Below are 18900 nucleotides of genomic sequence, written 5' to 3'. Positions count from 1 at the left end.
AAGCCTGAATATGTTTAATATATTAATATATTTCTAAGCCTGAAGGCTTCTTTACATTAAATTACGTGATTGTCCTCTGAATAGTCTCAAGACAGTCGTACAGTACTAACTGACAGGTGCATTGTGCCCTGGTTTTAGGATCTGGTTATACTGATGATCTGAATTAATTGTTTATGGCATAGTTTAGTTATGTTTACTCATGGGAAATAGGCCTTACCCACTTTAAGAGGATACTTACTGATCAGTGTACATACAGTGCATCACTGAATACACTAGAAAAGAATGTGTATGTGACTAAAGTTTATTCCAAATTTGAATGTTAAATGCTGATACAGTAAGGTTCAACTTATATCAGGACACACAATTCAATATTTTGATTTCTATCAGTAGTGCATGTAACGATACAATTAAAATAACAAATTCTTGAGTTTGGCACTTGTTCTAAGATACCAGACCCTTGTCGGGCAAGACATGAAACTAGTAGCTCCAGAACCTGGTCTGTTCATAACCTTTGAAGGTAAAGTCATACACTAGTGCTGTATGACTGTAGTTGTCAAACATCCTCAATACTTTTCACCCATGTATTAGTGGGAGAAGGTCCAATGAAACAAGAACTATACAAATAACCTCAGATCACGGTATGAAAAACTAAATGTTAAAACTTTGCAGCTTCTACCTGCTATCTTTATTAACAGTTACTTTAAAGAAACCAAATACTAATTTAAAAAAACAAAAACAAAAACAAAAAAAAAACCTTTCAATTTACAGGATGGGATATTTCATTATGTGCAAATATTTCACTTTATCTCTGTTAGCTTGCATATGCTAGCCTGGGGAAGCTGATTTAATTAAAACCTGATTTTCACAGAGAGGGCATGTTTAATAGCTTTCTCCACTGAAGGAAATCCTTCTTCTAAAATGTGAGTTTCTTTTTGTCTGTTCTTTCAGTCTTACAGTTTCCTGTTTTATTTTGAGATTTTATTTATCCCATGTTGACTAATGCTTGGGTTTTAAAAAGTTAAAAACAGAAAATCCCTGTGGAACAGCTATATCAGTTGACCGTTCTGCTGTAGTACTGAACTGTAGTCAAACCACGCTGAATGGAGTGATGATATTCCTGTGCAAGTAGTTATTCCTAGTCTTAAGAAAGGCTTATCTTTTTAGGAAAATTACCATGAAATGAGCAAAAACATGAACTTAAAAGATGAGGAATAAGAGAAAAGGTAACTCTAATCACATCTTCACAAAGAACCACTGTGTAATAGCTCCTTTGGGCTACTTTCTCATGTTGACAATTACTTAATTTACCTAAAAGTGGATTAAGTCTTACTCCATAATAATCTATCTACACCCGGATTTATTCAAGAATAGTTAAAGTTCTGTTTTAATTTCAGTCTTTTTTTTTTTTTTTTTTTAACAGAGTTTATTTTCAAGCTTAGAGAAGTGCTAATACCAGGGTTACAAAGCTATTTCAGTTTTTTTTTTTTGGAATGCAAGTGGTTTAAATTCAGTAGGGCTGATCCCTTATAATGAACATGGTGAAACTGTACCACAAAGAAATACTTCAGTGGTGCTTGGCACATTGCAAAAAATAATCTGTCAATTGCACTGTACCAGTTAAGTGTGCTTTCTGTCATCACTTAGAAAAATAGGAGCAGCTACTCTGCAGGTTGTTCAGTCGTTTTCAGCCGTATATCAGAGTAAATAGCAAGCAAGTGTGAATTGCTCCCAGTTTGATGTGATGGTGGCTTATCTTCACCCTTGGAAAGCTTACTTGGAGAAGCAAGGAAGTGTAGAAGCAATGAAGAAGAGTCATAGCAATAAAAGAGGTACTTGTTCACGCTATGCTTACAGAGCATCCTGCTGCATCGTTGGACTTCCTTTTGCCTCCATGATTTTTCCAGAGCTCTTGTCCTCTTATGATTAGATAAACTCTGCTCTGTTTAGATTTATTTGTGGCCATTTATGCCTGACAACTCTGACTTACAAAGCTGTTCTTTCTCTTTGATGTTAACCTCAGTGAAGTCAGGCCTGCTCAGCTGAGCACAGTTGCTGGATGGAAGCTAACCACTTCCTTAACTCCTGCAGCTGGTGGTGGGCTGCAGCTCCTTTTTTGCCTCCTGCCCAGTTCAGGTTCTTTTCTTTGCTGTCTTCCCTCTGCACAGTTAGTTTCAATTCTGTTTTGTCTATGAAAAACATTGTGCGAAGGAATACTGGCTTTGGCTTCTAGTCCTAATGGGCTGGTAGCGGGATCCTGGTCGGGATGGACAAGTAACTGTTAATTTCCAGTTTTTCCTATGCAACTTCTATCATGTAAAACATGAAACAGTCCACCAAGCTTTGTAAAAGCTCTTAGTGATTTTTCTGTGACCTGATGACAGCTTACCCTGATTAATTATCTCGATTTACAGAATCATTTGGACAGCTGAATATTTTTCCATCCTCTATAGCAATACAATGTATAAACATGAATTGAGTTTTTTTTTTTAATATCTATGGAATTTGAGTGATCAAGTCCCATTAATTTAATTTGAGAAGAAATCCAAATTGCTTCAGGCAATTTAAATATTTCAGAATATCAGACATAGTTCCATACATTACATCTGAGGATTAAAATTACATGATAAAAAGATGGTTTTGCATGTAGAAATAATAATATGCAGACAGGTGAGAGACAGGCATGGTAGTCAGAGTCACAGACACGTTCTTTTCATTTTTAGGAAAGAGTAATGTCAAAACGTATGGATTTTTTTTCAGTTTCAGAAGGTAAGAAAGCAGAAAATTCTTAGGAACATAAATTAGCAGGCATTGACCTGATCTTTGCCTATAATGTAAAAATAAAATGAAAAACAGCTGTTGACTCACTCTTCAGCAGGTCTGAAACTTTTTCTGTCAGCTGTTTTGGGTGAGGAAGGGCCTTGTGATCAGCTCATCCATACCTGCAATGGTCATTAGAAGAGGGGAGCCAGACAGCAGAGAATGGGAAACTTGTGTCGCAGTGGAAGCCGCTTACCAGCCAGAGCCCTGAAGAGGGATTGTACAAGCAGCTTGCCTGATAAGACAGATTATTAAAATGTCAGCAATGGTGAGAGGTGAAATTGCAATTACACGGTGCATCTTTCTGATCACTCTCCCCTCTTGCTGCAATGACATGCACTGGAAAGCACCTTCATCAGGAATTACTGTCAAACTACTAGGTCATTTCACAGGAGTGGCAAGATGTTGATATTTACAGAACCATCGTGCCTTGTGTTGTGCATTCCTCAGGAAGATTTTATGAAGAAGGCCCCATCATTTTTCAAACTTTTTATATGACTAAAATACTGAGGTTTTGAGTTAAACAGTGCCTACTGCTTATTTTCTAGGATGATTACATTTTATGAACAAGCTTTGACTCCCTTGAAATTTCTTGCATCTACTCTGTCTGCCACTCAATAGTATCTATCAGTGTGTCTGTGCGTGTGTGGATTGAAAATGAAATGCTTGGAAGTCTGTTTCTACCTATCTGCTTGTGTTTAAACACATAACAATGAATCAACACCACTACTTTAATCCTTATCTTGCTAGTTACCCTGGAGATTGATTTCATCTCTAGCTGTGCTATTCCTTGTGCTTATCCTTTATGTCTGGCTTTTGACTTTTGCGATGCTACTTAGTGTATACATGTGTACAGATGCATATGGATAGATGGATATTTTTTAAAAATGCATACTCCTTATATGTGCCGTGTAATATGTAGAGTTGGAGTATTCCTTTCTGCTTGATTACTCCCAGTGTTGCATCTCTTCACTCTCATTAACTGCTTGAAACAGTGTAATAGGAGTGACACCCAGTGGGGCAGCCTGCATCATCATTTTAAATTGAAAAAACTTTCACTGTCTGGATCCCAAACAATTGCATCAGTTTCACGCCTACTAAAAACAGGTTTATATGTTAATACCAGTGGTTTTGGCTCCATTTATCTAGTTTGCCTCCAAAGCAGTGCAGGAGAATGGATTAGTTGGTGGCATTAATGAATAGTTTTGGCAAGAAGAATGAGACTGCTAAATATAAAGGAATTGTATTGAACTGAATTCTGACTACTACTGTTCTGAAGGAGAATATACATAGGCAGGTTTAATAAGGAATCCCTCTGATATATACTCATTGTTAATGGGTATTAGTTTCTTTATAAAATACTATTTATGTACTAAATACAGGTACATTTACTAGATTTTTAAATATATAGGGCAATCCAGGGTAGATAAAGATCACAGAACTGTGGGGACCTTGAGAGATCACTGGATCCAAGACCCTGCCAAAACAGGTTCCTTAGAGCAGGCTGCCCAGGTTAAAAAAAAAAATAAAAATAAAAAAATAAAATATTTCTCCCAGTTACACTGAGCAGATAATTTATCTCCTTTTAACTTAAAAAAGTTTTTAATATTTTTCCTATTTATATGCATCTAGTTTAGTCTAGCTTTATAAAATAACAGAATTTCACATATTCATTGAAGTATTCATGAAGATCCATGGTACAAGTTTTTAAAAGAAAGCCATTCTGAGGGATGCAGTTCTATTTGGACATAAATGAACAACCATTGTGCACAGAAGGATTGGACTGGGGAGAACGAGTACTGGAGCTGATTATGTTTCCTACACTGTCTTACTGTTTTCTTTGTATGAAATCCTTGGTTATTTGGAATGCTAATGATGACATTTTAAATCTAATTTAATTCCTAAAAAATTTGCAGGATTAAAAAACAAGCAACCCCCCCCCCCCCCCCCCCCCAGCAGAAAACAAACAAAACAAAACAAAACACTTTCAAATTATGTATGGCTGAACAAACTATTCTTTGTAGAATTTCAGTGGATTTTTTTTTAAGACAGTGTTTTTCTTGTTTGCTCTTTGGTATAACCTTTTCATTTTCTCATAAATAATCAGAGATGCTGTGGATACCCTTACTGTGGAAAAGAAGGCTTTTTTGTGTGTGTGTGTGTTGGGGGGTGTTGTGTTTTTTACTTTACAAAATGTCAAGAGTGTCAAGCTTCATTTTAGCAGAGGGCTGCTGCAGAGTTTTGCCGAAGGTGAGCTATCTTAAATGAAGGGGCCACTATGGAGCTTATTTTGGTGGCAAAATGCACCCTTAATGGCAGATTGTATCAAATCCAGTAAACAATGATGTTTGGAATTGCTATGTTTATGTTAAAACTGATTTTCTGCCTTATTCCTCTGTGGTGCAGTAAACATCTTCTGTTTGCATAGATGTTCACTAATTTGGGTTGGGTTGGCATAGGACAGTAGGGGATCAAATCACACATGAAGGATTACCAGTTACATTCTTTAACTATGTCTATACTACTAGCCTCAGTTTCCCAACAGACTGAGCATTGTAGTTCCAATCTGGCAGTTTTTAATTTTGTCTTTTTATTAGGTAAAGTGCTGCATTAAAATCAGTGGGACTGTTCATGCTGTTTAGATTGATTGCATGCTTGTGCCTGTTAATGGCTTAGTGGCAGAATACCTTGCAGGCACTTTGGCGTGCCCGTAAAGGTAATTCTGCTTCGTTTGGGGCTCTGTGTACTGCTGCTTGTATTGAGTAGTTACCTCGTTGAATGGTTTCTTTGAAATCATTGTGGCTGCTGACTGTTGGGTACCATGCGTATAAATAGAAATGAAGCAAATTTTTAAAAGCTGATTTTAATGTGGAAGATCAGGGTTAGCTAGTCAGTTCAAAAGCATATTCTTTATGTTGATTTTAAACCAGTTTTGAATGTAGTTAATATAAAGAAGTGCCGAATCTCAATTTTACAGGTAATTATCCGCTATAGTGGCCTGCAAACCCTAAGCAACTTGAGCTACGGGCTTGGATGAGTGGATGGAATTTTGCAGACCATTTGACATGGTTGCCCATAGGTAACCTGAAAATGTGTATCTGTTTATTTAAAAGAAGGAAAGTGAGGCATTAACTATTGCAAAATCACTGCTCAATTTCTTCAGGAGCATTTTTTTTAGATATGTTTGTTTCTTTGTAAGAAAAGGAATAGACTAACTTTCTACCTAACTGATAGAGGTACAGTATCACGGTGTCTTTGTGTGACATTCAACTAAGAGCATTTCTGGAAGTTGCTCAGAAAAACTTCATTTATTTTCTTCTGTTATTTTTAAAACTCTGAATTCCACAGGAGAAGTTTAGTCAGACTATCTGATTTCCTTGAACATTGCATGTGGTGTTTTCCTGGGTATTAGTTCTTCTCTTGCAAAATCGCTTCTTCCAAATGACCGTTCTTGATGTCCATGCAAAATTGTTTGAGAGACTATTTTTTGCATGGCCTCTCTCGCTCTTCTGCTACCTCTTAGTCCATGTTTAGCTGCGTTTTCCTGCCTTTCTGAAAGCTTCCTGCTGCTTTATTCCCTCGGTCATTGCTCTGCTGCATTACTGGTAACTGTAGTCATGACTCCTGTCTCTTGCAGCTTTGGAGATATGTTGTCCTTTACACTGACTGCATTTGTTGAGCTGATGGATCATGGGATTGTATCGTGGGATACATTCTCTGTGGCATTCATTAAAAAGGTAAATTTGTAATCAATGCTACGCATTTTGTACCAGTTTGCTTCCACAATTTAATTTTTTTAAGGTGAGTTGTGCTTTCTCTTTTTCAGGTATATTATTTAGGTGATTGCTTGGTCAAAAAGGTACATGAAAATGGAAGTAAAGTGCTATTTAAAATTACAAATATTTTTAATTGCAAGATCTAGTTCAACTGTTACTGAATTCTATGGGAGCGAAATTGGATCAACGCTATATTAGGCTTATTACGTGGGTAATTGTTCACTTGGTTACAGTGTGACCTTCTTGTGCATATACCATGCAATTAAAATAGAAATCAGTGTTTAGATTTAATATAAATGAGCAATGAGTAATAATATATCTCTTGAAACATAAACAGCACTGACATGTTTCCTTTGGGGGTATGGAAGGAAGAGAAATTAGTTCGTTTACAAATTGAAATTATTAAGATGGAATCTACTGAGTTTGTGAAGCTAAACTCCAGCCCCCTGAGTCCTGCATCTAAGTTCTATGGTTTTGAAAAAAGATTTTTCCACGATTTGCAATGTTTTTCTTCTTTTCTTACGTGTAGGAGTTGCACAAAAACAAAAGAAACACTGGAGTACTCCTTAAATGCAGAGGTTTAACACACTTCAGAAAATAAAGCTTTTGTTGTTACTGATTTAACCATTTTCACTTATTGTCATCTTAACTATTGACAGGTTGAAATTGAATAGGGAGGCTCTTTCATTTATTAAAACAAACTAAACTATTTCTGAAGATTTTTTTTCAAAACAGGTTGGAACAATATGATTAAATTGCACTTGTACAAGTTCAAAAGACACCAGAGCTAATTCACTAAAATGATAGCAGGGGCTAGTGGAGCTAATGTAACCTGTGACAAAGATTGCTTTCCTTTTTAACCAAATGTATCAGACTTCTACTTTAAATTTGGTTGCAAAATTACTACCACCAAAAGAAAGTACAAATTTACTTTTGTTGTCAGGAGTTAAAGAAAGAAACAATTATGAAAAGAGGGTTAGATTTTAAGTTCTGTTTTGGTCATTAAAATGATGGATATTATTTGTAAGAGAAATTAATATTGATCTAGGTTTTGGACTTTTTTGATTGTTTGCTAATCTTGTAGGCTATGTAGATTATTATTATTATTATTTTACCATGACAAAGAAAATTATCCACGTGTTTTAATTGACTTCATGAGATACAAGGTCAATTCCAGAATGTGTTATTTGCTAGAGGAGGCTAAACGTGAGCGTATTAAGAAATTTGCTAAAAATGACTTGAAATCAGTCTACTGAGTGACTCAGAATTATTGGTTTTGTCTTACCCTTTCAACATGTCTTGCACTGTTAGTTGTATAGTAACAACTGAAAGAGGTGCTATGCACCCCTGCGACTGGCTGTCTTCTGGTGGAACCACTGGAAAAGAAAGAGACCACAGTGAAGAATAGGGGTGTGAGAAACACTCTGTAGCCAATAACTTAGGCTCAGGCGAGGATCTCAGTGAAGTAGTAATTTATTTGCGATTGCAATGGCGGGCGCCCCACAAGCAGGAGAGAGCGCATCTACTAGTTCCAAAACACAGTTTATATACCTTTTGATGACAGGACCCTCCCCTGTTTCCCCACTGAGTGGGTAATCCAGGTTCACAATCTATCTGATGCTTCACAAACAATGCATGGCCTTCAGTTGCCAGCCTGTTAAATTTCAAATTTCTTTTGACATTTTTACTGCTTGAAGTGGTAATGTTTCTTCACTTATCTGACTTGACTTGACACTGTGATTTTCACCTAATTGTCCTAAGGAGTCTGGTTGTCTGCATTTTACAAGGTCGCCTGCTAAGCTTTCTTATCACTGTAAGCATATCTCAGTACCACATTCCCTCCTTCTAAACAATGTAACTCTGCAAAAACAACATTTCTATTCCCACAGTTCCCCCCTTTTCTTTTTTTATAAACTGTTGATTTTTGCAAAACCTTTCTCTAAGGTGTAATTTGGTAGATTTCTTCTTCTTCTTTGCTTTCTTTGCTTTCTATCTCCTCATTATCACCTTATCTGAGTAAGGTGGTAGCTCCATGGTCATTTGTTTCAATAGTGTGGTTTCAGTTAACCACTGTACTAGTCCTCTTACACAGGGGATAATGCAGCAACCAATGGCTGTCAAAACTCCTACAACTACGATCAAGGATGTAAATACGCCTACTTTTTCTGCCTATTCACTGGCAAGGGTGGTAAGCCCTTGCAATGCTCTAGTTACTGAGCCATCTGGGACAGTATTGTTGGGTGTAAAAGTGCAACAATGGTTGCTCAGTATCACACACACACCTCCTTCCTCCACGAGCATCATATCTAATGCTATCCTGTTTTCCCAAGCCATTTTGCTGATGGCATCTAGTTGTTCAGCGATTCCTCTCATCGCATCCCTGGTATATTTGATGAATCTCTGCTGATTATAATAGATATAATTAATCCAATCCACATTTTTATTTATTGTTACCCACCAGAACAGTGTCTCAAACCCTGTAGCAATTTGATTTCTGGTTTTATGTTCATCCGGAACTCCTCTAGGTACCCCAATAGAATCTATGTATACTCTATCATCAAATGATATTCCTAAGCCTCTTTTACTTCTTCTGGGTATTTGTGATGTTTCTCTTTCAAATGCCAGGGTGAAGGGTATAGCTAATTGAACAAGTGCACAAGTGCCTCCCCAATTAGATGGTAGGGTGGACCGTAAGATCCTCCCTCCACCGTACCACCAGAGATCTGCCCTGGGGATCTCTAGTCTTGAGCAGTTTCCCATCAAGTCCTTGGTAGCACAAGGCAAATTCTCCCAGATGCCAGGTAGCACTCACACCCTGCCGTGAGAGGCAAGCTGTATGGTTACCTATAGCTGTAGAGAATGCAGGGGGAACCGTGATATTGCTATCATGCAAGGAACGGCAAAGAGAGACTTACAGGCCTCATTTTCCCAGGCAGTCTTTTCTTGGTACAATGCAATCATACATTGCATCCCTTGGGAGTCTTCGGTCCACCACCATGGGAAGGGCACTATCTGGGCAATCGGTCATCCCGAGGCACAAGCATAGCAGTAGGTACAGTTGAGAGTCTGGACGGTATATTTGACCCATTCTATCCAGGCATTCACATCCCCATACCCTGTTTGAATCTCAAATGTTTGAACTGCCACATTTCAGAGGGTCTCCTGTTTTCTCCTTGAGTTTCTCCCTTTCTCTGATGGCAATAGAGGATCATTTCCATACAGCTATTCTCAATCTGGCTGTTGGGTCTCTCCCAGTTATTTGTTCTCTCTGCTCAATTGCCGTTGGGCATTTAAATCTCCACAAGTTAACACCTCACAAACATCAAACGTGACAGATTGTGGTACATAACCCTCTGTCACAGTCACCCATATTTTGATGGGGTATCCCGTTTTTGCTATTATCTGGTCATGCCTTTTCCAAGTTACCAATTGACCGAGGCCTTCTCTGAGGCCTAGAATCACTAAAAACAAAATTAGTAATCAATTTTTCCCTGTCATTATTTTTAAACCTTAGGTTTCCAAATAATTATCAATACAAAGAATAAGATGTACACTACTACTATAACAACCTCCCCCTTGGGAGCACTGCAGTTCGCTATAGGTCTGTCCTTTCTCTCAATCACAAGTCACACTCATTACTTACCTGTGAAAATAAAAGGTTAGATTACAATTGTAAGCTTTTATCCTACTCAGAGTCCACTATGAGATTTTTCTCTTCAATTTCAACTTCCAACAAGTCTTCTGTAGGAACAGCTTCCCAGGTACTAGGGTCGACGGATGCCTTCACTCTAGTATAGTGAGTCCAACCTTTTTCCGCAGTTCTTACAGCTGTTTCAGTGGTCAGTAATTGTCCTTCCCATTCAGGCCGGAGTTGACTCTTTCCAGGTCTGAATCAGGACCTGGTTTCCTGGATGATGGTGGTGAATGGGGAATTCCAAAGGTGGGGTTTGAGCCAACAACGCACAGGTCCTGAGAGATGACAAAGAAGAGGACAACCCCAGAATACAGTTCTTAAGGAAACTCTGTTATTTTGAATTGTGGTATCTCATCCCTTCTGCCCAGATAGGGCAATCTGAACAGCATCCCATATGGTGAAATTCCTATATCCTTTTTTGGTGCTGTTTAAACCTGTAGGAGTAAGCATTTTACCCAAGGAAGTTGGGTTTCTAACACTAGTTTAGTTAATTGCTTCTTTAATGTCTGATTCATTCGCTCCACCTTCCCAGAAGAGGAGGGGTGCCAGGGGCTGTGAAAATCCCACTCAATCTCTAAGGCCTGCTTTAACCCTTGCAGTAAAGCTTACACCCATCTAGTCACGTGGTCAATTAGGACAAACAAGTAACTCAGTAAAGTTTACCTGTATACTTTGGAAAGGTCAGACCCCTGGCTCCCGTCCCCCTCGAGATGGGTTACAGAACACCTTTTTATTTACGTTTTGACATATGGTACATCCTCTACATATGTGCTTCCCTAAAGTGTATATTCCTACACAGACATACTTTCTTAGCACAACATCACACATTGCTTGCACCTCCCAATGACTCTTCTGATGTAAAACAGTTAATATTTGCCTCATTATCACTTTATTCAGCATTTCTCTCCCATCAGGGAGTATCGATTTTCCTTCAGACTTCATGGCTCTTGATTCCTTAATAAAAATCTTTTTAAAACTTTTTAGTTCTTTCTTAATTTTCAACAATTCCCTGAATCCTCTCTGCATTTATTCTGTTTTCCTTCGGACATTAGATGCCTTAAAATACCTGACTTCTCTTTCTTCATATTGTGATTTATTTTTCAATACTCCCAAGCCCTGCTTTCCCAGAAAGTTGAATAGCTTGTTAGTAGCTTTCTTCACAACTCTTTTCTCCTGTCCTGACAATAGAAAACGATCCACCTACTTGTTAACATTAATACCTCCTTGGGAGGTTGGAATTGCTCCAAAATCTTTTTTTTTTTTTTTTTTTTTTTTTTTTAGAACTTACCCAAATAGATAGGTGTCCCTGTAAACCCCTGAGGTAAAATTGTCCACCTATGTTGTTGCTTCCGCCCCCATTTCAGGGTCTTTCCAGTCAGAGGTGAATATACATGTATGTTTGCTCTCAGGGCCAGAGAGCACTTCATTAATAACACTGTTATTCCAGTCTAACAATTTACTAGTTGAATGCCCAATTTCATCATCAAATCCCTTCCCAACAAATTAGTCCTTGCCTTGGGTACATACAATAATTACCCAGTGATCATTTTATCCCCTAGTCTCAGCTTGGTATCCCCCCCAAAGTGGCACTGTTATCCCAGCCCCTTCTACCCCCATCACTTTTTAGGGTTTCATTAGTTAATTTAATCCCTGATACTTTACAGGTCAGTAATGACCTAGCTGTTCCCCAGTGTATTGGGTTTGATGGCAAGGTTCGGGGGCTGTGAGTAGGGGGGTGGGAAACTGCAGTGGCAGCCCCCGTGAGAAAAACCCAGAAGCCTCCCCGTGGCAGATAAGGGACAATTTCATCTGGCCCCAAAGGGGCCCACTGCTGCCCAGAGCCAAGCCATGAGCAACACAGTCCGTGCCTCTGTGAGAGCACATCCACGAAAACAAACAAAGAAACAAACAAAAACCTGCTGCTCAACAGCAGTTGGGAGAGTGAGAACCCCCCCCCCGCAGACACCAAAGTCAGTGCAGAAGGAGGGGGAGGAGGCGCTCCAGGCGCTGGAGCCGAAGCCCCCCTGCGGCCGCTGGAGAGGCCCCTGGTGGAGCAGGCTGTTCCCCCTTCCTGTCCCCCTCCCCGATGCTTGGGAAACTGACCAAACACCACAGCAAATATACAAATATACCAAAACTTCTAGACTGTTACTTAGATAATGCCTACATCTCCTTTCCCTGCTCATTCAACTTCAAACAGCTCTGTTAAATACTACATGCCACACCTTTAACACCTTCAGCAACTCTTTTAACACTTCCTTTATCTTTCTCCAGCCTGTACTTTACTAACACCAGCACCAAAGGCTCAGGGTCCAACTTAATTCCATACCTTTTCCCTCCAAGATACTGAAACAACATATCAATATAGCATATTTCATCCCATTTTCCTTCTTTCCTCCTTCTTCCACTCCAGATATTCCTATTCGAAGTGGCCAGCCTGGCCACACTTAAAACATCTTATCAAAGCCTGTCTCCGCTAGGACTCGGGCCACAACACAGGCAGCCTTCTTTGCCTGCCATTCCTTCATCTCTCTTCCTCTCCTTTCCATCCTGGCCCTGACTCCCCCTGAAGATTTTCTTCATCTTTCTCCAACCCTCTGCCTCACTACCCGCTGCACTGTCAATACCATTAGTTTTGATCTCTTTTTTTTTTTCCTTCTTATCTCCCCTTGATTTAAAGATCAAAGCCGAATTTCCTTAAGTGGTATATTCTTTATTGCAGCGCTGGATGCACGGGGGATCCTTCCGCCTATCGTGCATGTTTGAAGTGACAAACTATCTCGTATTTATACAGCGAAAGAATGAATATTCAATCAGCACCTATACATATTCATTACCTAACCCCGCCTACCCTCGCTTCGTATGCTAATCAGCTTATCAGTCCTTGCGCTTGCGCAAAGCCTTCCAAGAATTGTGGGCCAGGGTCTCCAGGATGTGGGCAGTGGTCTTTGGGAGGAAGGCCGTAGGTCTTCCTCGTAATGCACTTTCTTAATCAGTTGTTTTCCAGGCTGTAAAAATGCTGAGTTGTCTTTCGGTTTAACTGGGGGGGTCGGCGGATAACAGGATGTCTCAGTTAACAAGACATAACAGACAGTTGACTCAAGTTATCTCAAGTCTTAGCCTGACTGAGTGTTAACGGATAATGGGGTGTTTTCAAATAACAAAATGCTTAAACGTAACAGAAGGTCTACAGATAACAAGATGTTGTTTACTTTGTCCTTGCTAACTTTTAATCACAAGTTCTATTCTATCCTAAAGTAAGTTTATACAATATCAAACCACAAGCTTTATTCTATCCTAAAGTGAGTTTATACTATATCATTCCCCCCTTTTCTGGAAAATCTAGTAAATTCTTTTACTTAATACGAAAATTTTCTTCCCAGTCTTTATGATATGTACCCCTCAATACCTTACCATGCACATTTGTCAAGGAGGTTAACATGGACATTCGTCGTAACAATTTCCAATTCCAAACAAGTAACACAAAAGACAATATTAAACTTATACCAACTAATATCAATAAAACAATAATTGGGTGACTCAATGTGTTCAAAATTCCAGTTACAGTTGGCGACCATCCAAAAAGTGTATCCCACCAGTTGTGACTTGTGTCCCGTTTTACCCTTTGCAAAACTCTGCTTATTTCCTTTGTATCATGATGGACAGTAATTAGAGTCTTCTCTCCACTTTCCTGAATACCTTTTAAAATTCTAATCAGGTCTTGGTGTCTAACTAGTTGCTTCACTAGTGTGAGGTTCATCCCAATAGGTGTAGGTAGTAACTTATGATACATTGTGTTGTTAGACTTGATCAGCTGGTGGGATACCACTGGTGCCAAATATAGAAAATCACACCCGACGATTCTAACAAAGTTACAAATACAAAAATTAGAATGATTTCTGTTATGGAGAGTTATATTCTCCTTGTCTATTTCTACAAAATCACAAGCAGTTCTTAAACACACGCACCCTTGACCAACATATACAAGCACAGTCTTTAGACTAGTATTTGGATGAATTTCAAAGTGGCAGATACCTTGCTCCGTGTCAAAACATACATCCTGAGCATCAATTGTATTACTTTCACAAATAAATCCTTGTTGTTCCCGTGTAACACATGATTCTAGATTTACAGACTGCCATTTCCCATTCTCCATCCGTGCCCATGTTCTATGCTCCGAAGGATAAAGCACTGTCTTCTCATGGTTTAATCCTAGTGCAAGGATTGGGTGAATAACATGAACTGTAGCATTACGTATAGTAAGCACGAAGGCAGTAGCCATGTTAACAACGGGATCATAAGTAAAATTCACCAGGGTCCACCAAGACTGGAACTTCTTCTCAAAATCATTGGCATTGTCCCAAACTGCTTTTCGGATTTCAGCTGGAAAAATGCCTTCACTTCCTTCCCTAATAATCAGGGCAGCCGTTGCCTGCAACCATAACTGTGCTTGCATACAACTAAGAGCTAAGGATACATTATCTTGAATCACACTAAGTGCATCTATTATTAGTTTGTGATCTTGGTCTTCTGCATTTTCCCATTTCGGTAACACCTTTGAAACTTGCCATTGGCTAGTTCCCAATGCCAATAAGGATGATTGTAAGGGTTGTTTTAATTTTGTCAAATCACTTGTTGCTGTCGCTAGCTTATTCATCAATATTTCTGAATCAATGCCATTTAAAATTCCTAACCCTGTTCCTAGCATTCCAGTTAAGTCTCTCCGTGTCCTGCCCCTGAAATGTACTTGCTTCTGTGACCATATTGTCCAGTCTTCAAATGATGTTCTTAAGAAAGGAGAACAGGCTGGTTGAACTGCTGAGATGTTGATTTGTATTAGCAATTCAACACGCTTGAGTGACCATTCTGGATTGAATAACAATTGCTGTTGGCCCGTGTTCCTTACTACATACGGGCCTGTTTCATAAATTTTGGGTTCCAGTTTGATTAGAGGTGGGGCATGGGTTGTAGAGGGTCTCACTGTTGTAGGAAGTGTCGCATATATTATAAAATTTAACATGAGGCCCTCATCATTATTGACTTTGGACTGTCGGCCATTATTATTATTCCAAAAACAGCTAATTTCTACATCCTCCGTTAATATAAAATTATACCAGCAATCCAATTTACCTGGGCGAATACAACCCTCCTGTTGTTCATTTTTGGAAATCGGTTTAACTAAAATCCCCGTTGCTTTCCCGTCAGTCGTTCCATTAAACATTTGACACCCTATTTTAATTTCATCCCCTATGGTTCTTTGGTGTGTCCACCCTTCCCCTAATTTTCGCCATTCTGATGGTTTATATAAATAGTTACCATTTGTTCGCCAGACGACCATGACTGATAACTTTCCATTAAGATTCTTATCCTCTGTTGTTACGGCTTCAGTCCAAGGCCACCCACCATTCTCTATTATCACAGAGGCATCTTCTTGAATCACAATTACAATTATAAGCCATAAAAACAAAACAATTCTATGAACAAATCTTCTGCCAACCATATTACCAAATACTCCCAACCTTAATGTCCTCATTTTGTTCGAGTAAGCTTTAGTTTCAGTTCGTCGTCACCTGGTGTTACTTTCCAAGGAGCTCCTGGAGCCTTCTTCACTCGGGAATAGTGGATCCAAGCAGCTTGTTCTCTAATCTTGATAGCAGTGTGAGTTGTCAGCAACACTTGATACGGTCCATTCCATTTTTCCTCTAGGGGTTGTCCTGAAAAAGTCTTTATATATATATAGTCCCCAGGCTTAAAGGGGTGGATTGGTTGATCCAACCCTCTAGCCCTGGTCCCTAAAACAAATTTATGTACTTTATTTAATTGTTTTTGAAGTGCAGTTATATAAGTATATAAATATTCTGATCCCAGCTGCGTTAGATCCTCTCCGCTAAACAGAAATTGATATGGCCTTCCATACAAAATTTCAAAGGGGCTCAAATTCTCTTTTACTCTAGGTTTAACTCTAATTCTGAGTAATGCTAAAGGGAGGGATTGAGGCCATGACAAATTAGCCTCTTGTCCAATTTTAGCTATTTGTTGTTTAATTAAATGGTTCATTTTTTCTACCTGTCCACTTGCCTGTGGTCTATAAGGAGTATGCAGTTGCCAATCTATCTTTAAGATCTTACTTATCTGTTGCACCACTTGTGCACAAAAATGTGAACCTCTATCAGAAGACATTGCTACTGGAATCCCGTAGCGTGGTATTATTTCATTTAACAAGACTTTAACCACTTCTCTTGCTTTATTTGTTCGACAGGGAAAAGCTTCAGGCCATCCAGAAAACGTGTCAGTCAAAACCAGTAAATAACGATACCCCCCTTTTCTAGGGAGTTCTGAAAAATCAATTTGCCACTGTTGTCCTGGATAATTTCCTTTACCAATTATTCCAAATTTTATTCTATTCTTAGTATTGGGGTTGTTACGTAAACAGATGCTACATTGTTGAGTTACTTGTTTTATTGTTGTGTATAAATTTCGTCCCACTAATGTCTGACTCATGCTCTTATGCAATGTGTCAGCTCCCCAGTGTGTTTTATTATGTTCTGTAAGAACTATGGGCCATATCAAATTAGAGGGTATTATCACGCGGTTATCTTTTAAATATACCCATCCATCTGGTTTCTTTTTACCTTTCAAATCTTCAATTAATTTTAAGTCTTCTTTTGTATAATTTGGTTTTTGGTTCCTGTACATAGTTTGGATTTTACCGTCTGGTATCAAAGACAATGCCTTCACCTCAATTATTTCAGCTGCCCGTTTAGCCTCCTGATCTGCCAATCGATTTCCAATTTCAAAATCAGCATTCCCCTTTTGGTGTCCCCGACAATGCATGATAGCTACCTTTTCTGGTTGTTTTACTGCCTCTAACAATCTTAAAATCTCTTCAGCATGTTTTATCTGTTTTCCCTGGGCAGTCAACAATCCACGTTCTTTCCAAATTGCTCCATGAGCATGTACCACGCCGAATGCATATTTAGAGTCTGTCCAAATATTTATTTTCCTTCCTGCTGCCAGTTCCAGTGCTCGTGTAAGAGCAATTATCTCTGCTTTCTGGGCGGATGTCCCAGGGGGTAATGGTTTAGACTCGATTACCTGTTGAGCAGTTGTAACAGCATATCCTGCCTTACGTTGTCCTTGTTTTACAAAGCTGCTCCCATCAGTATACCAAGATTCATCAGCATCTTCTAAAGGTTCTTCCTTAAGATCGGGTCGACTAGAATACACAGTCTCCATTGTTTCTATACAATCATGAGTTATAGGTTCATCCAGAGTTCCGCTAAGGAAAGAAGCTGGATTTACGATGTTAGTGACCACAATTTCCACATCATCTTGTTCTACTAATATTGCTTGATATTTTAAAAATCTTTGTGGTGAAAGCCAATGATTTCCTTTTTGTTCCAAAACTGTTGAGACCGTATGGGAGACTAACACTGTCATTTTCTGTCCCATTGTAAACTTCCGAGCTTCTTGTATATTGATAACAACAGCTGCAACAGCTCGAAGGCATCCGGGCCATCCTTTACTTACTTCATCTAATTGTTTAGAGAAGTAAGCTACTGCTCGTTTATAGGGACCCAGTCTTTGTGCTAGTACTCCCAAAGCTATCCCTTGTCTCTCATGAGAAAACAACCAAAAGGGTTTCGAGAGATCCGGTAATCCCAAAGCCGGAGCTTGCATCAATTCTCGTTTAAGTTGTTTAAAGGCGTTTCGTGCTTCTCCAGTCCAGACTAACTTTGACTGGTTAATCTTTATCAATTCATATAGAGGCTTTACCATTAGTCCATAATTATAAATCCAAAGGCGACACCAACCTGTCATTCCTAGAAAGGTTCGTAGCTCCTTTACCGTTTGGGGTTCTGGAGTCCGGCAAATGACTTCCTTACGTTCAGTTCCTAGTTCTCGCTGACCTCCCGAAATTCCAAATCCCAAGTAGGTCACGTGTTGTTGAACCAGCTGGACTTTCTGTTGAGAGACTCGATATCCATTTAAACCCAGAAAATTAAGGAGACTTATAGTCCATTGAATACAACTCTCTTTAGTCTCGGTAGCTATTAAGAGATCATCTACATATTGTAACAAAGCCCCTTCAGTGTCCGGAGGTATCCAAGTTTCAAGTTCCTTTGCTAATTGGTTTCCAAAAATAGTGGGGCTATTCTTGAATCCTTGTGGTAGCACTGTCCACGTTAACTGTGTCTTTCTGCCTGAGTCAGGGTTTTCCCATTCAAAGGCAAATAGGTTTTGGCTTTCAGTGGCTAAAGGTAGGCAGAAGAAGGCATCTTTTAAATCCAGTACGGTAAACCAGACTTGACTATTCCTTAATTTAGTCAGCAAAGTATAAGGGTTTGCCACTACTGGATGTATATCCTCAGTGATCTTATTTATGGCCCTCAGATCCTGAACTAGCCTATATCTTTTTCCATCTGCCTTTTTAATTGGCAATATGGGTGTATTGTATTCTGATTCGCATTCAATCAATAATCCATACTGTATAAATCTATCAATTATCTCTTTAATTCCTTTCCTATCTTCTATCCTTAAAGGATATTGCTTAACCTTAACAGGTTTCTCTCCTGGCTTTAATTTAATAATTATTGGGGTCACATTTTTAGC

At 39.0% G+C, this 18900-nt stretch overlaps 1 protein-coding gene across 2 annotated transcripts in view; it reads left to right on the top strand.

Moving 5' to 3' along the window:
* Positions 1-18900, top strand: part of ELMO1 (engulfment and cell motility 1) — a 332530-nt gene that overhangs the window by 99306 nt on the left and 214324 nt on the right. For both annotated transcript variants that reach the window (XM_084306854.1, XM_084306855.1), the window contains exon 9: positions 6455-6554. In XM_084306854.1, coding sequence (XP_084162980.1) covers positions 6455-6554 — 100 coding nt within the window. The remainder of the gene's footprint in view (positions 1-6454; positions 6555-18900) is intronic.

The sequence above is a fragment of the Netta rufina genome, assembly GCF_964035555.1.
Source record: "Netta rufina genome assembly, chromosome: 2".
Classification (NCBI taxonomy): Eukaryota; Metazoa; Chordata; class Aves; order Anseriformes; family Anatidae; genus Netta; species Netta rufina.
Note: the sequence above shows the minus strand (reverse complement) of the source record. Positions and strands in the feature narration are given on the sequence as shown.